The sequence below is a fragment of the Coregonus lavaretus genome (genome assembly GCF_964263955.1).
Source record: "Coregonus lavaretus genome assembly, contig: HAP1_SCAFFOLD_389, whole genome shotgun sequence".
Lineage (NCBI taxonomy): Eukaryota > Metazoa > Chordata > Actinopteri > Salmoniformes > Salmonidae > Coregonus > Coregonus lavaretus.
In genome coordinates this window covers 432117-454937 of record NW_028161567.1, presented here as the reverse complement: position 1 = coordinate 454937, position 22821 = coordinate 432117, and the positions used below count along the sequence as shown (strand labels likewise).

General features: G+C 44.0%; 1 protein-coding gene across 1 annotated transcript; it reads left to right on the top strand.

Annotated features, from left to right (window-relative positions):
• Positions 1-1030: 1030 nt before the first annotated feature.
• LOC311120387 (transcription factor COE3-like) lies at positions 1031-13773 on the top strand (the record flags this gene model as incomplete). The annotated part of the gene is made up of 4 exons (XM_084194991.1): positions 1031-1208; positions 4584-4781; positions 5512-5709; positions 13102-13773. Coding segments are annotated over 4 exons (606 nt in total), but the record flags the coding sequence as incomplete, so codon positions are not given.
• Positions 13774-22821: the final 9048 nt, after the last annotated feature.

Below are 22821 nucleotides of genomic sequence, written 5' to 3'. Positions count from 1 at the left end.
CATTGTACTGTATGCAGGACTGTGGTGTCATTGCTCTTGGAGAGGTTGCATTTTTTTTCCTGTTCTCCCAACGCATTTATTCCTGGCTACTGCACACATCTGAGATAGAGGAGTTAATCAGTCAAAACACACACAGAGAGACCTATTCAAATGAGAGAATAACCTTGAACCAGGGCCAAAAGGTGCTTTCTGTAACCAATGCAAATTCCCCCCAAATAATTGTATGGAGCACAGCTTTATCAGGCTCTAACGCGTTCAGATGAATTGACCTAGCTAGTACTTTTCCTCTCTCTCTATATAAATATGTTTTTATAACCTTGTGCTGTTGCAGTTTCAGATTACTCAGTTCTACTGAAACATCCACAAATGGCAGCAGTTTGAATGCACCGAGGTGTCTGTTTTAAACTGCTAGCCCACAGCTCGGAAACCCATGCATACCCCACAAGACATGCCACCAGAGGTCTCTTCACAGTCCTCAAGTACGGAACAGACTATAGGAAGCGCACAGTACTACATAGAGCCATGACTGCATGGAACTCTATTCCACATCAAGTAACTCATGCAAGCAGTAAAATTAGATTTAAAAAACAGATACAAAAACACCTTATGGAACAGCGGGGACTGTGAAGCAACACAAACATAGGCACAGACACATGCACACACACACATGATAACATACGCACTATACACACACGTACACATGGATTTTGTGTTGTATATATGTGGCAGTGGAGTAGTGGCCTGAGGGCACACACTTAATGTGTTGTGAAATCTGTTGTGAAATGTATTGTAATGTTTTTTTAAATTGTACAACTGCCTTAATTTTGCTGGACCCCAGGAAGAGTAGCTGCTGCCTTGGCAGGAACTAATGGGGTCCATAAGAAATACAAATAGAAATACAAATACTCATTAATGTAACCTTCATTTGCGTATGTGTTCAAAAACACAAAGGTCATAATGAGACTAAATGTTTTAAGTTAAAGGATATGTACGGATCACTTGTAACACATCCTCTCTCCTCTTCTTTCAGGAGATCATCTTGAAGCGAGCGGCCGACATCGCGGAGGCCCTGTACAGCGTCCCACGTAACCACAACCAGATCCCTTCACTGGGCAACACGGCGTCGCACGGCGGCATGATGGGGGTCAACTCGTTCGGCAGCCAGCTCGCCGTCAACGTCTCAGAAACATCACAGGGTAATGACCAGGGTATGTAGCCATGGGCTCCTCCCAAGTGGCACTCTATTCCCTTCATAGCGCACTACATAGGGAAAGTAGTGCACTACATAGGGAATAAAGATGCCATTTGGGACGCGGCCATGAGTGAAGATAAGCTGCCAACAACAACTCATCTAGCTTTACCCTTTAATATTACCTGGCCGGCTCTATCTTCCCTATCTGGATGTTATAACTGTGATCCCTGGGGGGCAACCACCGACCCACCGAACGCTCCCCACTATTCACTTAGCAGCCTGGGATGATAATACTTTTATATCTGTTCTGTGTTGCCACTGCTAAGGTCAGGGTTTACGTCAAATCAAATCAAATCAAATCATAACGTATTTGCCACATGCGTTGAATACAGCAGGTGTAGACATTACAGTGAAATGCTTACTTACAAGCCCTTAACCAACAATGCTGGGTTTTTTTTTATAAAAAAGTAAAATAAAAAAGTGTTAATTAAAGAAAAAACTGAAAACAAAAGCAAATAGCTAAAGAGCAGCAGTAAAATAAAATAACAGTAGGGAGGCTATATACAGGGGGGTACCGGTGCAGAGTCAATGTGCAATGGGCACCGGCTAGTTGAGGTAATTGAGGTCATATGTATGTACATGTGGGTAGTTTTAAAGTGACTATGCATAAATAATAAACAGAGTAGCAGCAGCGTAAAAGAGGGGGTGGGGGGTGGGGGGGGCAGTGCAAATAGTCCAGGTAGCCATGATTAGCTGTTCAGGAGTCTTATGGCTTGGGGGTAGAAGCTGTTGAGAAGCCTTTTGGACCTAGACTTGGCGCTCCGGTACCGCTTGCCGTGTGGTAGCAGAGAGAACAGTTTATGACTAGGGTGGCTTGAGTCTTTGACAATTTTTAGGGCCTTCCTCTGACACCGCCTGGTATAGAGGTCCTGGATGGCAGGAAGCTTGGCCCCAGTGTTGTACTGGGCCGTACGCACTACCCTCTGTTGTGCCTTGCGGTCGGAGGCCGAGCAGTTGCCATACCAGGCGGTGATGCAACCAGTCAGGATGCTCTCAATGGTGCAGCTGTAGAACGTTTTGAGGATCTGAGGACCCATGCCAAATCTTTTCAGTCTCCTGAGGGGGAAATAGGTTTTGTCTTGCCCTCTTCACGACTGTCTTGGTGTGTTTAGACCATGATAGTTTGTTGGTGATGTGGACACCAAGGAACTTGAAGCTCTCAACCTGTTCCACTACAGCCCCGTCGATGAGAATGGGGGCATCTGTTCTGTGTTGCCACTGCTAAGGTCAGGGCACGCTGGATAGTGCTCCTTTATTTCTGTCTTAGTCTCATGACACACACTAGTAGTGTACACAGGTCTCACTAGTAGACCTATAGCTAGCTAGATGCTAGTAGTGTACACAGGTCTCACTGGTAGACCTATAGCTAGCTAGATGCTAGTAGTGTACACAGGTCTCACTAGTAGACCTATAGCTAGCTAGATGCTAGTAGTGTACACAGGTCTCACTGGTAGACCTATAGCTAGCTAGATGCTAGTAGTGTACACAGGTCTCACTAGACCTATAGCTAGCTAGATGCTAGTAGTGTACACAGGTCTCACTAGTAGACCTATAGCTAGCTAGATGCTAGCAGTGTACACAGGTCTCACTAGACCTATAGAATGCTGCGCTACACACAGAAGCCCGTGTAAATATTACTTGATGGCTACACAGCAGATACAGTCAATCCTGCATACAGGGTTTTCTGTGTAGATTTCTGTGTGCTTACATGAACAGAAACACACACATGTGTACTTACTGGACATAAGACATAATACATGAGGGATGTCGATCAGCTGGCTAAAGGACATAGGTTCTTAACAAGACATTAAAACACTGTGGTCCAGCATTAGGCTTCCCTCTAAGGTTGTGTGAAGAATTGCACTCAATTCCTTACATCACGAGTCAAAATTATTCCACGGAGGGCCGAGTGTCTGCGGGTTTTCACTCCTCCCTTGTACTTGATGGATTAATTAAGGTCACTGATTAGTAAGGAACTCCCCTCACCTGGTTGTCCAGGTCTTAGTAAGGAACTCCCCTCACCTGGTTGTCTAGGTCTTAGTAAGGAACTCCCCTCACCTGGTTGTTTAGGTCTTAGTAAGGAACTCCCCTCACCTGGTTGTCTAGGTCTTAGTAAGGAACTCCCCTCACCTGGTTGTTTAGGTCTTAGTAGGGAACTCCCCTCACCTGGTTGTCTAGGTCGTAGTAAGGAACTCCCCTCACCTGGTTGTCTAGGTCTTAGTAAGGAACTCCCCTCACCTGGTTGTCTAGGTCTTAGTAAGGAACTCCCCTCACCTGGCTGTCTAGGTCTTAGTAAGGAACTCCCCTCACCTGGTTGTCTAGGTCTTAGTAAGGAACTCCCCTCACCTGGTTGTCTAGGTCTTAGTAAGGAACTCCCCTCACCTGGCTGTCTAGGTCTTAGTAAGGAACTCCCCTCACCTGGTTGTCTAGGCCTTAGTAAGGAATTCCCCTCACCTGGTTGTCTAGGTCTTAGTAAGGAATTCCCCTCACCTGGTTGTCTAGGTCTTAGGAAGGAACTCCCCTCACCTGGTTGTTTAGGTCTTAGTAAGGAACTCCCCTCACCTGGTTGTCTAGGTCTTAGTAAGGAACTCCCCTCACCTGGTTGTCTAGGTCTTAGTAAGGGACTCCCCTCACCTGGTTGTCTAGGTCTTAGTAAGGAACTCCCCTCACCTGGCTGTCTAGGTCTTAGTAAGGAACTCCCCTCACCTGGTTGTTTAGGTCTTAGTAAGGAACTCCCCTCACCTGGTTGTCTAGGTCTTAGTAAGGAACTCCCCTCACCTGGTTGTTTAGGTCTTAGTAAGGAACTCCCCTCACCTGGTTATTTAGGTCTTAGTAAGGAACTCCCCTCACCTGGTTATTTAGGTCTTAGTAAGGAACTCCCCTCACCTGGTTGTCTAGGTCTTAGTAAGGGACTCCCCTCACCTGGTTGTCTAGGTCTTAGGAAGGAACTCCCCTTAGGTCTTAATTTAAAGGAAAATCAAAAAACCTGCAGACACTAGGCCCTCCATGGAATGAGTTTGACACCCCCTGCCCTCCTTTTGACGGTCTCTATAGTCTCTCTAGTCTCTATAGTCTCTATAGTCTCTATGGTCTCTATAGTCTCTATAGTCTCTCTAGTCTCTATAGTCTCTCTAGTCTCTATAGTCTCTATGGTCCCTATGGTTGCTATGATCCCTATGGTTGCTATGGTCCTTATGGTCCCTGATCAAAAGCAGTGCACTACATAAGGAACAGGGCGTCACTTCGGACATACAGTAGACTATGTATCTATAAAATACCCCAATGTTGTGGTTGTACTTTCCCTAAGTCCTTTTCTCCCCCCTCTCAACAGTAGGATACAGCCGTCAAACCAGCAGTGTGTCCCCTCGAGGCTACGTCCCCAGCAGCACCCCACAACAGGCCAACTACAACACCGTTAGCAACAGCATGAACGGCTACGGCAACCCCATGTCCAATCTGGGAGTGCCCAGCTCACCTGGCTTCCTCAACGGCTCCTCTGCCAACTCACCCTACGGCAGTAAGTATCAAGGTAACAACACACCTCCTCTACTTCCTCCTTATCTACGAGTTTGAGTTGCTTTGTTTTTTCTTGATTTTCTTGATTTGAGATTTTCTTGATTTTCTTGATTTTTGACACCCTCGTCTGTTATTGTTTTGATTTGTGTTTGTGTTATTTTGGAATGTGTGCTACTGGATAAAAGGAGGGGTGACTCTGGAGGCTGAACACCCAAGACTCAACTTTAAAAAATCAACAATCAGACTTACAAATTTACACACGCAAATATTTTTTTATGGAAATGTAAAAAAATATATATATATGACATGGTGCACGCTCCCGAAAGAAAATGCCCAAAAAAATTATAGAAGCAAAAGTTTTTGTGACTGATTTTCCCCCCAGTCAAGAGTCTATTGGCAGAGATTCCTGTTATCCAGAGAGTGGCCATGGCAGAACATTTCATATCACAATCCCCAAATATCATTTTGAAAACATTTTTATTATTATTACAAATTGGTTTCTTACGTCAATTGTATTATTTGTCAACTCCCATCCAAAATTCTGATCACATTTTTTTATTTATTACAATCATCTTGATTTCTTTCCACATCTATATATACGTTTTTGATTTGAAAAAGAGGCAAGGCCATATCAATTAATTTAATGAATCAATCTAAAAAAAATCTTGATTTTTTTTTTTGACTTATCTGTGGCGTGGTGAAACTCCTCTCTGAGTGGTGATTATTTTTTTGCTTTATTGCAGTAGTGCCTTCAAGCCCTACCATGGCAGCCTCTTCGGTCAGCCTCTCTTCAAACTGTAGCAGTTCACACGGCATTTTCTCATTCTCACCTGCCAATGTCATCTCTGCAGTGAAACAAAAGAGCGCCTTTGCCCCTGTTGTAAGGCCTCAAGCTTCTCCACCACCTTCTTGCACCAGTGCAAATGGCAATGGACTTCAAGGTGAGCCGCCCTCCCCTCCTTTTTTTTTACAGTGCCCTCCATAGTCCTTCTGTCCTTCTGTTCTGTTGTGACCTGTTTGGGTCACTGGCATATGTTCTGTTCTGTTGTGACCTGTTTGGGTCACTGGCATCTCTCTGTTATGTTCTGACCTGTTGACCCACTGGCATCTCTCTCACCTGCCTACATACCTACCTCCACCCAAAACCATGGGCAACCATACACTACCAGTCTGGGTGAAACGAGTGTACGAGTGGACAGTAATGATCTATTTGAGGATGGATGATGATTGTGTGGACGGATGGATGGATTGATGGGTACATTATGCCCGCCTGTATATATGCATGTGCATGTGTGAGTTTATTTCTGTATTTATTTATCCAACCATTAATGATTAAGGGAAGTTGGGACTCTCTTGGGGGTTACTCCCCCCCCCCCCCCATATATTTAGCATTAGAATATCAGTACATACAGGGTTGGGGTCAATTCTGAATTGAGTTGTCAATTGCTCCTTAATTCAAATTCAATTTTTGAAATTAATTTAAATTGGCCACATACCACAGGAAGCAAAATTTGAAATTAAGTTGAATGAAAGGAAGTAGAATTTAATTCAATTACATTCCATGAAATTCAAATGGATTATTTATTTCTATACATCACTATACAAATGTAAATTTTAACATCATGTATGGTTACCAATGCCATGTAGAAACATTTCATTTTTAAACTCATTCTCCTTAACTATTTAAAATAATTACAGTGGTCTGGAAATATTAAGAACATGTTGTGGGTTGTCTATAGTAATTCATAATTCCCTTAACCTCTTAAGGCCCAAGCTGTTTTTTTACATGCATTTTTTATTTCTCTTTGCTATTTGGGCTTATTGGAACCTAATTAGAATAAAAACTAAGTATCATCTTTTGATATGATGTACTTTTAGAGAAAAACGATGTCCACATATGTGGATTCATGGTCCGAATTTCCATAAAACACAATAAAGTCACCTTTGTGTAATAGAATGAAAAACTCTTCATTTCTGCCTTGAACACAGCAGTTTTTTTCCTGACTGTTTTTTAATGTATTAATAACACATACACATATTTTTTGAACATGTTTTGACTATCGGAGAGTAAAAATAATATGGAAACATTGCATTTTTGCCCATTTTGGACAGTTAAAAATAGTGTTTGGAACATTTGATATGCTGCAAAATAGTTGCAGGATGACATTGTATGTCTGTAACAAAATATAAAACATTCAAAGCATTTTAAATAGTCACTCTTGCATTAGGCTAACATTTTCAACACAACTAATTTAAGTATGTATGTATGTATTTAGTGATTTAATTGTTATTTATTTCATTGGGACCATGTACAGCTTTTTAGCTGCATCAGAGCTAGCTTTTTTCCCATTTTACGTGTGTGCATGTTTACAAGCATATTAGCTGTTTCGAGGAGCCTCAGTCCATAAGTACACTTACGTGTACTTCATGTTTAGCGACCTACAAAGTTGCTAGTTTTACACTTTTTTTTTCAAATTTGCATGTCATGACAAATATACAAGGCTTTTATAAATATCTAAATCAGAATAAGCCATGAAATATGACAGAACTTCTACACAATTGTGGACATAAGAGCTAAAAAGTGCTGTCCACGTATGTGACCACTAAGCCCTAGGAGGTTAATGTTTAAAATATAAAATATATATTTATATATTACCCAGAATGCATTTGATCAAACACTGCACTATGAAAGGGAACAGTCTAGCATAGCATGACAATGAAAAATACTGTTTGACATGTTTTAATTATAATGAAACTAATATTTGAAACGGTGTGTATTCCTTGCATTAATAAGTGGCAGATCATTTTGATAAGAGGTTTGTCAAATTAATGTCTCAGTTGAATTAGTTTGAAATGCTTTGAGTTAAATTATACTTCCTTCAGTTTGTCACGATCGTCTAAAACAGGAGCAGACCAATACGCAGCGCGTGGAGTGAACATGATGACTTTATTTAATAAAGCAACCACGAAAAACAACAAATGACGATAGTGAAGTCCTCTGTAACACTGACAGAAACATGGAACAAAAACCCACAAAACCAAGGAGAAACCACACAGTATAAATATGGCTCCCAATCAGAGATAACGAGCCGACAGCTGACACTCGTTACCTCCGATTGGGAGTCATATGACTAATCAAGCACAATCACCAAACATAGAAATCAACAACCTAGACACCCCAACATAGAAATACACCCAAACAAATGAAAATGAACAACCCTGGCTCAAATATCAAAGTCCATGGAGCCAGAGTGTCACAGTACCCCCCCCTAAAGGTGCGAACTCCGGGCGCACCAACATAAGGACTAGGGGAGGGTCTGGGTGGGCGTCTGTCCACGGTGGCGGCTCTGGCCCCGGTCGTGATCCCCACCCCACCACAGTCACAACCTGCTTCAGTAGCCTCCTCCCAATGACCACCCTCCAACTAACCCCACCTGGACTAAGGGGCAACACCGGACTAAGGGGCAGCACCGGGATAAGGGGCAGCACCGGGATAAGGGGCAGCACCGGGATAAGGGGCAGCACCGGGCTAAGGGGCAGCACCGGACTAAGGGGCAGCACCGGGCTAAGGGACAGTACCTGACTAAGGGGCAGCACCGGACTGAGGGGCAGCTCCGGACTGAATGGCGGATCCTGGCTGGCTGGCTCTGGCGGATCCTGGCTGGCTGGCGGATCCGGGCTGGACGGCTCTGGCGGATCCTGGCTGGACGGCTCTGGCGGATCCTGGCTGGACGGCTCTGGCGGATCCTGGCTGGACGGCTCATGGCTGGCTGACGGATCTGGCTGCTCATGGCTGGCTGACGGATCTGGCTGCTCATGGCTGGCTGACGGATCTGGCTGTTCATGGCTGGCTGACGGATCTGGCTGCTCATGGCTGGCGGAAGGCTCTGGCTGATCCTGTCTGGCGGACGGCTCTGGCTGATCCTGTCTGGCGGAAGGCTCTGGCTGATCCTGTCTGGCGGAAGGCTCTGGCTGATCCTGTCTGGCGGAAGGCTCTGGCTGATCCTGTCTGGCGGAAGGCTCTGGCTGATCCTGTCTGGCGGAAGGCTCTGGCTGCTCCTGTCTGGCGGAGAGCTCTAGCGGCTCCGGTCTGGCGGACGGCTCTGAAGGCTCATGGCAGACGGGCGGCTTTGCAGGCTCAGTACAGACGGGCAGTTCCTGCGGCGCTTGGCAGACGGACAGTTCAGACGGCGTTGGGCAGACGGGCAGTTCAGACGGCGTTGGGCAGACGGACAGTTCAGGCCCCGTTGGGCAGACGGGCAGTTCAGACGGCGTTGGGCAGACGGACAGTTCAGGCCCCGTTGGGCAGACGGCAGACTCTGGCTGTCTGAGGCGCATCGTAGGCCTGGTGCGTGGTGCCGGAACAGGAGGTACCGGGCTGAGGACACGCATCTCAGGGCTAGTGCGGGGAGAAGCAACAGGGCATGCTGGACCCTGAGGACGCACCGTAGGCCTGATGCGTGGTGCCGGAACTGGAGGTACCGGGCTGAGGACACGCATCTCAGGGCTAGTGCGGGAAGCAGGAACAGGGCATACTGGACCCTGGGGACGCACCGTAGGCCTGATGCGTGGTGCCGGAACTGGAGGTACCGGGCTGAGGACACGCATCTCAGGGCTAGTGCGGGAAGCAGGAACAGGACGCACAGGACTCGGGGAACACACAGGAGGCTTAGTGCGTGGTGTAGGCACTGGTGGTACTGGACTGGAGACAGGAGGTGGTGCCGGAAATACCGGACCGTGCAGGCGTACTGGCTCCCTTGAGCACTGAGCCTGACCAACCTTACCTGGTTGTATGCTCCCCGTCACCTGACCAGTACAGGGAGGTGGAATAACCCGCACCGGGCTATGTAGGCGAACCGGGGACACCATGCGTAAGGCTGGTGCCATGTAAGCCGGCCCGAGGAGACGCACTGGTGACCGGATGCGTGGGGCCGGCCTCATGACATCTGGCTCAATGCTCAGTCTAGCCCGGCCGATACGTGGAGCCGGAATGTACCGAACCGGGCTATGCCTGCGTACAGGAGACACCATGCGCTCTACTGCGTAACACGGTGTCTGCCCGTACTCTCGCTCTCCACGGTCAGTCCAGGGAGTAGGCGCAGGTCTCCTACCTGACTTCGCCACACTCCCTTCTAGCCCCCCCCCAAGAAATTTTTGGGTAGTACTCTCGGGCTTCCAGCCTTGCCTCCGTGCTGCCTCCTCATATCGCCGCCTCTCAGCTTTAGCTGCCTCCCGCTCTTCACGAGGACGGCGATATTCTCCCGGTTGATCCCAAGGCCCCTCACCATCCAGAATCTCCTCCCATGTCCATGAATCCTTTATGGGAGTCCATAAATCCTGTGTAGGTAGGTCCTGTTGCCGCTTGACACGCTGCTTGGTCTTTTTGTGGTGGGTTTTTCTGTCACGATCGTCTAAAACAGGAGCAGACCAATACGCAGCGCGTGGAGTGAACATGATGACTTTATTTAATAAAGCAACCACGAAAAACAACAAATGACGATAGTGAAGTCCTCTGTAACACTGACAGAAACATGGAACAAAAACCCACAAACCAAGGAGAAACCACACAGTATAAATATGGCTCCCAATCAGAGATAACGAGCCGACAGCTGACACTCGTTACCTCCGATTGGGAGTCATATGACTAATCAAGCACAATCACCAAACATAGAAATCAACAACCTAGACACCCCAACATAGAAATACACCCAAACAAATGAAAATGAACAACCCTGGCTCAAATATCAAAGTCCATGGAGCCAGAGTGTCACACAGTTCAGATTCTGCTTCCTGTGGGTTTGTGGCCAATTCAAAAATCAATTCAAATTCATGGGTTGAATTCACTTAAATTCAGAAATTCAGAATTTAGCCCAACCCTGATACCCTGATATATATATATCTAAACTGAGTGCTGTAATGATAAACAAACCAATCATGTAAGGGGGTGCCATAGCTATTGTACTTCTGCGTTATTCACTGCAGCACTAGGATCCAGCCCTCTTTTACATTTAATCTGAATTGAACATCATATGCTTTAATATTCACAACCCCCCCCCCCACCCCCTTCCACTGACCCTAGTGATCCCTTTCCAGCCCTTGGTGAATAGACTCCATGTAACTCCGACAAGCAGTCCAGCACGGTATTTTAATGTAGCCAGGATTAGAGCTCAGCAAGTTCACAGCCCTTGGAAAGCAACACACGTCAAACTTCCCACTGATTTTAGTTGGAGTATTGTACTCGGTTAAAAATTCATGTTTTTTTCCTTGCTGTAGCTAAAAGCATACGCATTTTATTCAGCGTGTTTTGCGAGTTGTGCAGTTTAACACCAAGACAACGCTATGCAACGCAGTCTAAATATCTGCTTTCTAATGAGAAAAGCGGAAAACTCAACAGAAAATACAGACAGGGTCATTGTGCAAGCAAACACATCAGCATCAACCAGTCTGAATGAAAGTGTTATTCTGGCTTTATTTTCCCCGCTCTATGTCAAGGCCGACTTGTTGTGCTTGAAAACAGGTTTTAGTCATAGTGTCTGCGTCCAATATTAATAATGCAGGAGCTAATGAACTGGGAAATTAAAGTTCATGCTGCTACATGTGTACACGTATTAATATGTAGTCTGCAGAAATTAATGAGGAATGCCATGTCATCAAGTCCAACTGGCAAACTTAAAAATCATTCCGACCGTGACACCACAAATAAGTCCAAAGCGCTGGAGAAATAGGAAGGGCCTAATTGTTAAAGTGAGTTGAAGGATCCGAGTACATCAATCTTCTTCCTTCTGGCAGCTCATCTATATGATACTCTCCCTAGCATCTGAACACTGCAATTCCGGGGCTCTATTCAATCAGATCCACCAGCCGATATCCGCATAGCGGTTGTTTTGATCGCGTTGGAGGTGGAACTGCATTAGAGTTGTCAAATCCAGAAGTGGCTCCTGGCGTTGTACCTAAAGCGGACATTGCCATTGGCTGTAAGGAGTTGCATTAACAGAAATCCCATGCAGCCTTGTTTACAAGTTGGAACACTGGAATGGGAGTTGTAATTTACACCTTGATTAGGATGATTAAAAATGCTCATTATTTTGTTGAATGATTTTTTTTCAATTTGAGTGTATTTATTTATGTGTAGTTTACACTTTCTCACTCTGATCTTCTAACATGGGTGGGTATGGCTGCTCAATGCAGTTCCACCTCCTACATGCCAAAACATCCGCTATGCGGGTGTCTGCTTTCGCTGGTTAACTTGATCTGATTGAATCTAGGCCTCAGTACATATTAATCTCACAGGTAGATGCATACTGTATATCATGATAAAAAATTTATACAATCGTATTCATAACATGCAAACTCTAGGATTTCAAATTATGTGTATCACAGATGCGTATACCCTGTGATAAGACTTAAAAATCCAATACAAGCTGTAAAAAGCAGATACTTGCTATATGGAAGAAGGCCTTGCAGTAATGTTGGTGTAAAAAAACAACCAAGGATTTCAATTTGAGGGAACCTGAGAAGTGTCTGGTCCTTGGCTCGTGAGAGAGAGAGAGAGAGAGAGAGAGAGAGAGAGAGAGAGAGAGAGAGAGAGAGAGAGAGAGAGAGAGAGAGAGAGAGAGAGAGAGAGAGAGAGAGAGAGAGAGAGAGAGAGAGAGAGAGAGAGAGAGAGAGAGAGAGAGAGAGAGAGAGAGAGAGAGAGAGAGAGAGAGAGAGAGAGAGAGAGAGAGAGAGAGAGAGAGCCGTGGGTAGGGTATCTGACGTTAGCAGACGTGACCATGTTGTTTCTCAGCTGTCAGCATGGACTGCCTCCTGGGACCCCAGGCCACTGTTTGCCATTAACAAAATGCTAAAAGAAATATCACACATGTGGGAAGACAGGATGCTTTCTCCTGAAAATGTCAGAAAGCTCCTCTTTAAAAAGTGAAGTCTTTCTACTATGTCTTGTTAGAAAAGCAAATTTCACTCAGGCACCGCCACCCCCATCTACTCCCCCCACTACCCCCCACCCCCATCCACTCCCCCACACACCCTCCCACTCCCCCGCCCCCAACCCCATCCACTCCCCCACACACTCTCCCACTCCCCCCCCCCAACCCCATCCACTCCCCCACACACTCTCCCACTCCCCCCCCCCCAATCCCATCCACTCCCTCACACACTCTCCCACTCCCCCCCCCCCCCCCCAACCACACCTCTTCCATACGACTGCCATCTTACAAGCTCTTTTTGCTTTCATGAACTTGCAGGGAGACATTTCTTCTTCCTGAAACGGTAATAATGTGTTTGCATTGCATTGCTATATGAACTGAACCATGTTTTTATCTCTTATCTTCCAGCGATGTCTGGCCTCGTTGTCCCACCCATGTGAACTTCCTCTTCTTCTCCGAGCACCAGTCATCATAAACGGACTGCAGGGGACTTGTTCAGTACCTTTAGAAGATTCTGGTTGGATCTGTGTCATCAATCATGAATAAAATCAACAACTTTATTCTGTTATTCAGAGAAAAAAAGACTTTGTTTCAAAGATTTTATTCAAACAATTATGAATTGTGACATGCAAGAAACGTTGTCCTTAACAATTTAATTTTACTGACTGATTTCTTGTCATATTTTCACATTTCTCAGTCTTGAAGAAAAAAAAGGAAGTAAAAAGCCTATTTTGTAATAATGTGTCTGGTTTGATCTTGGCTATGTCTCGTTGTTGCTATGTATTGGGAGAATCTTTGTGGATGCGCAATTTGATGAACGACACTGATCACAATGCCTCAGAATACGTTTCTCTTTACATGATGCACAACAGTTCAGCATCTCTATAATGTGAATTCATTTTTTCTTTCTCTTTTTAATTTGTGGTATGAGAAAAGGGGGCCCTAAGACAGTGTGAACCATTACAACTGGAAATAATATGAAATATATGATTTAAAAAAACAAACATTAACATGAATAAGTAAATAAGAATAATCTGAGGGGCTGGCAGAGGAGATTTCATCATGCTTACTTACTTTATCAAAAAAAAAGGAACTTTCTAACTTATTCTAGGTAGAAATTGTAAGTCAATATATATTTTTTTGGCCTTCAAAAAGCACACTAACAGAGATGAAAAGCTACTGTCTGTTGGTAAAAATAAACTACTTCCACTGCTGCAGCTTCCAGTTAAGCAAGTGTGATCTGCAAGGTTTTTCAACTTTTTGCTAGCACTGTATAATATTGCATTCTTAGGCTATTGTGAAGTCTATGTTTCTTGTATCAGAAAGGTGTCCTTTTACTTCTGTCTCCTTATCCCCTAATGTGTTTTGTATGTGGTTATACAATTGTAGACTTTTGTGATTTTGCCAAAGTTGTAGCTAAATATTTATACACTTGTCTTGAATTTTTTCCAGATCCACTTAAATATTTAGTACAGAGTTTTATTCCTTATAAAAAAAAACAGTAAGGGGTAAATAATCGTATACATTGCAACACTTTCACATAAACACTTGCGGTCGCTAAGGGAATTTTTGTAACATATCAATTATAAATATTGTATTTATCTTCGGAAATTTGTAAATTGCTTTCAATCATTTTAATTTGATCTTGTACGTATTGTTTGTCATGGCCAGATATTGTGATGCAGCACAGAGCATAAAGCCAATAACTATTACCTACATTCACTTTGTTTGTATCGATAGATTGCAATGTCTAAACATGTCATTTGTATCTCAAATTGACATTTACTTAGTCAAAATAATTCATTTTGTTGGTCATTATTTTGTTATTTTGAGAAAAACAGTCAAAGTTCATTGTTTATTTTTGTATTAATATAAGTTATATAAAACAAAATACTTTTTTTTTTTGAATAAAACTGTTTGTTGTATAGTCCAATAACTTGTTTGTGACACCTGGCTGTAGTAATACTAGTAGAAAACGTGCATGTCCAGCCGCCCGCCCCCCGGGGTATGATTCAATTTGTGGTTGTACATTATGTTTTCGTAGAATGTAAAAAGTCATTTTTACCTGCTACCCCATATCACTTAGCTGAACTGTCTTAAACAGGGAACAAAAACACACATCAAAAACCATCTAATCTGGAATAGAAACTACATGTTAAGAAATGCCAATCATTACTCCACGGAGTGGATCTATGGTGTAAAAAGCACAACATTTTTTTAAACTAAAAATAAAAAAGAAGTATTGTGACCCCTTCATATTTAGACTATTTTGTGTTTACATTTTTTTGTTAGTATTTGGCTTAACATTAACTCCCCCAAATCAGTGTGAAAATCTAAAGAGATGTTGAAGAGATTTTAGACATTTAGTATCACAAGACAGGATGCTCTGTATTGAACATGGCATTTTGTAATAATTCCATCAAATACTGTAGCATCAAACTGTAGCTGAATTCAGTCGTCCACTTCTTCTTCTTCTTCTTCTTCTTCTTCTTCTTCTTCTTCTTCTTCTTCTTCTTCTTCTTCTTCTTCTTCTTCTTCTTCTTCTTCTTCTTCTTCTTCTTCTTCTTCTTCTTCTTCTTCTTCTTCTTCTTCTTCTTCTTCTTCTTCTTCCCCCACACTATTGATTTCCCTGGTTGTGCCAAATCAACCCACGAGACACACATTTCTATCAAGATGTATATCTTTTCATCTTTTACTTTGCACTTAACACTTTGTAAAACATCTCCTATTGTAATGTTAAGTAGCAGCAGGACTGTTTTTTTTGTTTGTTTGGTTTTTTTTTTACCAAAAAGGGATGTTCCCTCTCGGCAAACTGCACACAAGTTTTTTCTTTTCCATGAGGAAGCACGATGTACGGCAGCTGTACAAATAAATAAATAAGTGATGAATGTGCAATGTATTAGCTTTGTGATAGCGCAACAAAGCTAAGTGGGGAAGGCTGAGAAGTCACCTTGAACGAGACACTCAAGGTTACATGAAGAACATTTGGGAATTTGATCTTTTCTGCAATTAGTTTTTTTTTTTTGTGTGTGTTTTTTTTTCTGCTAATTAGACCATGCACTCATTGCTGTGTTGCCTTCAGTCTGAGGATCTCACTAAATGGTCAGCTATTCATTTTGTTTAATGTGTAAAAAATTTTGTGTTTGCTTTAGTCCACATTTTTACAAATAACTGTATAAAGATGTTCATTTTACACAATATTTAATAAAAGTATTTCTTGTCTGTGAACACTCTCTCTCCCAGTTATCTAAATTTTACTCAAAATGTTCTCTTTGTTACACTTTCAAATACCATGAAATGGAAAATGGTAAAGTACATACTCAGAAATTAAACAAGCCAAAATGAGATTGCCTTAGAGGAATACAAACTCTACAGTAATTACATTTAGGGAGGGGGGCTATTTAAAAAAATAAAAATGTTTACAGATAAAACCTAGCCTCAGTACCGGTCTATTTAGCTACCATTCCATTCAATGGCAAACAATGGCAATGTTAACTAAATAGACTGGTACCCCAGGTTAGATCGAACCAGTATTGCTCCTTACAACCCAACGCTCTACCATTACTTAGTTCAACAGTGCTGTATGTCCCTGGTCCACGTTCCCCACCACCGTGATGCTTTACCTCTGTCATCGACAAGGCAGTAGTATTACATTCACACTGAATCTGGTTATCGTTGTGGTCCATTTGAACTTGCCTCGGTTGGCTCTGAGGTAGCATCCGGTGGGTGGCACCAGGTCAGCCACTTACAGCCGGGTGGTTTTTTGGGGGGGGGTGAGATGTTGACCCGTGGCTTTCATCTTCCACTGCTGTGAATCCCTTAAAGGGAATGAGTGTCTCTGGGGAACTCCACGTTCAAATCACTGATCCCTGAATAACACGTACTGGAACCATACTGGGGATAGACTGTAGTGGCTTGGTTTGGTTTTACTCGCTAGTTGACTGTACACAAATGTCTGTATACAAACAGGCGTTAAAACCGCTTTGGACGGTTTAAATTAGGATGTAATGGGTAAGTACCAAAATCTATATTTACACTGTACCCATCTATCTATTGTAACTACCCAGTAAATACGTTAGTATTAGGGATACTACTGTACAGTGACCTGGAAAAACAGCATTATCATCAACGGTCCACACTGACCTACTGCCCGAACTTTGACCTATATCACACAATATGAGGTGGATAAAACACATCTGGCAAGACAACAATGTTCAGTAGGAAAACACTTAAGTCAATTTTACAGTATCTATAATGGTATGTACTATAGTATATGCAGGCCCTACATACAGCCTTACTGGCCATTAAGTTGTGGATGATGACACGTCTAGGGAGAGGTGTGTATTGTCTCTCTACAGCAGACAGTACACTGTACATGCCTGTTCTGTGTGACAGAGAGCATGATTCACTCTGCCCCACAATGCTTTGTGCAGACATGGAATGCTCTTTGAGTACAAAAACAGTTGTGTGCTAGTTATACATTACGTTGCGTCAACTGTTCATTTATTACATCAGAACTAATACTGTTCAGGACAATGGATTTAAAGGGCAGAGAGAGGATGGTATCGTTTGTCAATAAGGGGTGCTATCGTTTGTCTATAAGGGGTGCTATCGTTTGTCTATAAGGGGTGGTATCGTTTGTCTATAAGGGGTGGTATCGTTTGTCTATAAGGGGTGGTATCGTTTGTCAATAAGGGGTGGTATCGTTTGTCTATAAGGGGTGCTATCGTTTGTCTATAAGGGGTGGTATCGTTTGTCTATAAGGGGTGGTATCGTTTGTCAATAAGGGGTGGTATCGTTTGTCTATAAGGGGTGGTATCGTTTGTCTATAAGGGGTGGTATCGTTTGGTATCGTTTGTCTATAAGGGGTGGTATCGTTTGTCTATAAGGGGTGGTATCGTTTGTCAATAAGGGGTGGTATCGTTTGTCTATAAGGGGTGCTATCGTTTTTCTATAAGGGGTGGTATCGTTTGTCTATAAGGGGTGGTATCGTTTGTCAATAAGGGGTGGTATCGTTTGTCTATAAGGGGTGGTATTGTTTGTCTATAAGGGGTGGTATCGTTTGTCTATAAGGGGTGGTATCGTTTGTCTATAAGGGGTGGTATCGTTTGTCTATAAGGGGTGGTATCGTTTGTCTATAAGGGGTGGTATCGTTTGTCTATAAGGGGTGGTATCGTTTGTCTATAAGGGGTGGTATCGTTTGTCAATAAGGGGTGGTATCGTTTGTCTATAAGGGGTGGTATCGTTTGTCTATAAGGGGTGGTATCGTTTGTCTATAAGGGGTGGTATCGTTTGTCAATAAGGGGTGGTATCGTTTGTCTATAAGGGGTGGTATCGTTTGTCTATAAGGGGTGGTATCGTTTGTCTATAAGGGGTGGTATCGTTTGTCAATAAGGGGTGGTATCGTTTGTCTATAAGGGGTGGTATTGTTTGTCTATAAGGGGTGGTATCGTTTGTCTATAAGGGGTGGTATCGTTTGTCTATAAGGGGTGCTAACGTTTGTCTATAAGGGGTGCTATCGTTTGTCTATAAGGGGTGCTATGGTTTGTCTATAAGGGGTGGTATCATTTTGAAGTCTTTTATAGCTCCACTGCTGAAAGAGGCCTTTGTGAAATCTATAGTCATCACCAGGGTCACCCAGAGTGATTGATATAAAGGCCTGAGGAGACTAGCCCTCTCGTGTAAACAACCACACATCTTATCTGCCTCTCAGAGAGCTCATGGAAAGCAGGTCAGAAAATGTCAATTTCTCATCAAGACACATTGTTTGTGTTCATTTTTGAACAATTAAGAGAATGCAGAGAGGCGGTGTTTGGCGATTGGCAGCTGATTATGTCACCGTGCGCTAGCTGAGATCACACAGGGTAGTCTGATAATGAGGGGAGCTGATAGCCAATGTGTCAATATGCCAAAGAACAACATCTGAATGTCTGAATAGGAGCCCTTGTGCTTCATTCTTCAGATTTCTCTACCCTGGATGATTGCCCTGGATGATTCACTGTCAGATAAACATGCACATGGACTTCTGCATGCACACACGCACAGTCAAACACAGACAGACAGTTAGACACACACACACACACACACAAACACACACACACACTCAAACACAGACAGACAGACAGTTAGGCACACACACACACACACACACACACAAACACACAATAAACACACACACCTGCTGTCTCTTCACAAGTCTTCGACTCACGATTGGATCAGCACAATAAATAAACATCCCATCAAAATAATGAGGCTGGGTCTGTCTGTTATAGTCTATAAAACAATACACCCCCGGTATCTCTGAAAGATAAGGGTTTTATTGAGTAACTAAACACCTATCATAAGAAATAAAACCAAAACAAATCTGCATCAGATTAGAAATTGATTTTGGGTCACTTGTCATTCAGGCTTTGGTCCATTGCCTTGACATATGTCAGCTTCGGCCAAACGACCACTTCTGAATGTGAGGTCATTCTTTTCCTGTCAGCTATTTTCTTAAAAGTCCAATGCAGACGTTTTTTTTTATCTCAATGTCAAATCCATTCGTGGGTGACAATTAAGTACATTACTGTGATTGTTTTAAATTAAAATGGTCAAAAATAAATATAAATAGCTTCTTAGCAAAGAGCAATTTCTCAAGCAAGAATTTTAGCTAGGACTGTCTGGGAGTGGTCTGAGTGGGGAGGGGAAATGTGACAATTAGCTGTTATTGGCCGAGAGGTTTGGAACTCTCTTTCTTATTGGTCTATTAACTAATTTACAACATGGTGATGTCACCAGGCAGGCCAAAACTCCATCCCACCAAAACAGGCTGACATTTCAGGTGGTCTTTTCAAACACTAAAATGGCATTATCAACATTTTCACAATTTCACAGCATTACTGCAACCTCATAGTGTGGAAATATATATACATATATATGGTGAAATTGTATATATAAAACACAGGAAAATCACGTTTTTGACTGCACTGGCAGTTATTCCGGTCTGTATGTATCTACTTATTAATTCACCAACTAGTTAAAAAAAAATCTAAAATCCAAACCATTCCAGGAGTTAAAAAGATACAAACAACATGTTAGTAGGAGCACTAATGAACAGTGGTTAGGAACGTGTTGAAACGCTATCAGGGCTTTATCTAACTGGAGAGGTGCCTGTCTGTAGACACAACTGTGTGACTGGGGCTGTGGCTCGGGCTGGGGCTGGGGGCTGGGGCTGGGGGCTGGGGCTGGGGGCTGAGGCTGGGGGCTGGGGCTGGGGGCTGAGGCTGGCGGCTGGGGGCTGAGGCTGGGGGCTGGGGCTGGGGGCTGAGGCTGGGGGCTGGGGCTGGGGGCTGGGGGCTGGGGCTGGGGGCTGGGGGCTGAGGCTGGGGGCTGGGGGCTGAGGGCTTGGGGCTGGGGGCTGAGGCTGGGGGCTGGGGGCTGGGGGCTGGGGGCTGGGGTTGGGGCTGGGGGCTGGGGATGGGGGCTGGGGGCTGGGGGCTGAGGCTGGGGGCTGGGGGCTTGGGGCTGAGGCTGGGGGCTGAGGCTGGGGGTTGGGGCTGGGGTTGGGGCTGGGGGCTGGGGATGGGGCTGGGGGCTGGGGCTGGGGGCTGGGGGCTGGGGGCTGAGGCTGGGGGCTGGGGGCTGAGGCTGGGGGCTGAGGCTGGGGGTTGGGGCTGGGGTTGGGGCTGGGGGCTGGGGATGGGGGCTGGGGGCTGGGGGCTGAGGCTGGGGGCTGGGGGCTTGGGGCTGGGGGCTGGGGCTGGGCGGCTTGTGAACCTCCTGGTTAGAGACTGTGTGTGTGATTAGGTGGTGCCCTGCCATGTTTCTCTGACCAGGGCCAGGCGGCTCAGGGAACAAATGGTGTACTCTTATATCACTGGGGCTCTGTGTGTCCCAAATGGCACCCTAATCCCTTTCTAGTGTGCTACGTTTGACCAGGGCCCATATATGGGAGTAGGGTGTCGTTTGGGATACGCCCCGGGGCAGTGGGAGTCAGGAGACAGTCATTTCGACATACATGGAGATTGCCATGGGTACCGACAGTTGGGACTGTAAAAACAAAGATTATGCCATGAACCCGGAATGTGGGGGAATGGATAGCGCTCTTTAAAAAGAGAGAGAGAGAGAGAGAGATCAAAGCTGCACTAGTATAGTTAGTGAGATGTGATGCACACTGTTGCCTGGGCAAAGACTGCCAAAGGACTTGTGTCTGAACATTAGCCAGTTGGAATTGTACTACTTTCAGTTCAGCGCTACAGTAACAACAAAACATTACTACTGTATTATTTTATTAAAACGTTATCGCCTTTTGTCACGTAATCCCACGATGTTACGATATCGACGGAACAGTTACTTCAAAGCAAGCAACTTTTATAAAACTACGCAAGAGTCATCAAAATCACATTAGTGTCAGCAAAGAAAATACATTTTCCTCTGTAGGGAATATATCCCATTCCCAACATGAATTCAATACAAAACAATGTGCAGCTGAATATTCATTTACATAATGTTAGCACACTAGCACTGTCAACGTCTGAATTTCTCTGCCATTTGAAGGGCTTGTACGAAGGGCTTCTGACTTGATATGTATACAAATACAAGGTCAGGATCGTGTTTGTATTATTTTCAAATCATGGCTATATGAATATAGATTGATCGAGATACTGTCCTTTTTTTTTCGGCTTCTTTGCAATGTGATTGTTAGCTCTAAAACAGATGAACATCTTTTTTTTTTCTTCTGTGGAGTAGAATAGATACTTGTATCTATGCAACAAAAGGCAGCAGCACTGCCAATGACTACTTTCCTTAGGGAACCCTGCATGGCTGTGATTTACTGCATGCTTGTGTGATATTGAGAGGAAGATTTCTGTGATATATAGCGATACAAGAAGTGGTGTTCAAACCAGTGCTCTCTACAACAGGAGACAAAGGTTTACAGCGATAGTATCTTGCTTTACTTGTGGTTGGGGGTGAATCACCGTCACTGCAGAAATAATTGTGTTAATAATAATGACGCCAGATGCACGCAGCTCTCTGCTAGCCTTGCTTGTCTTTGATTGCATGGCTCTGCACTTTTGACCCCATATGACTTGATTTGAGAGTGCAACGTTGCGTTTACATGAGCTAACCCATGACTCCCGCTGCAGACCTGGATTATGAGCTCGTATTGACTGAGGATTTATACATATTTAATGATCACATTAAATATGATGATACAAGACAGCCATTAGGGTTCAGTAGTAAAAAGAGTCATGTAAACTCCCAAGTGGCGCAGTGTGGTTCGAGTCCAGGCTCTGTCGTAGCCGGCCGCGACCGGGAGACCCATGGGGCGGCGCACAATTCGTCCAGGGTAGGGAAGGGAATGGCCGGCAGGGATGTAGCTCAGTCGGTAGAGCATGGCGTTTGCAACGCCAAGGTTGTGGGTTCGATTCCCACAGGGGGCCAGTATGAAAAAAAAAAAAAATCATGTATGCACTCACTAACTGTAAGTCGCTCTGGATAAGAGCGTCTGCTAAATGACTAAAATGTAATGTTGCTGTGATTGAGTGAAGTGCATATTAGGGCATTTGAGGAATTGTTTTGATATTGGAGAATGTTCTATCTCTCAGTGTGCTACAGAAGTAGGATTTTAATTTGATCACTATTTGGTGGTTTATTTATATATAGACATGGTCAGGGTAGTGGGGCGCTTTCAGTTTTCTGGAAGGCCGAGAGCAACAGTATCATTTACAGCTTGGTTGATGATTTAGCATTGGGTCGCTAGTTAAAACTCCATTTAAACAACACAAGAGAGAAACAGCCATTAGTTAATCTGGTGTTTCCCTTCTCTCTAGCCTCTTGCATCTTTTCCCTGTTAGAGTGGGGAGGTGTGGACATCATTTATCCTTCACACACAGGTGACTGACCTCCAGTAGCCAAGTGTTGCTCTTTGCTCGCTGGGTAATTGGTGGAATGATATGAATCATTAGTCCAATCAATTCTGCAATCGTTCTGAAAATCAGTTGGCCTCCTGATTTATTACACTAGATGACTTACCAAACCGGTTTTGACAGTGAAAAGGACAACAATATACTGTCTGTTCTACACGTTTTGCATTAGTGTAAAATATATACAGTGAGGGGAAAAAAGTATTTGATCCCCTGCTGA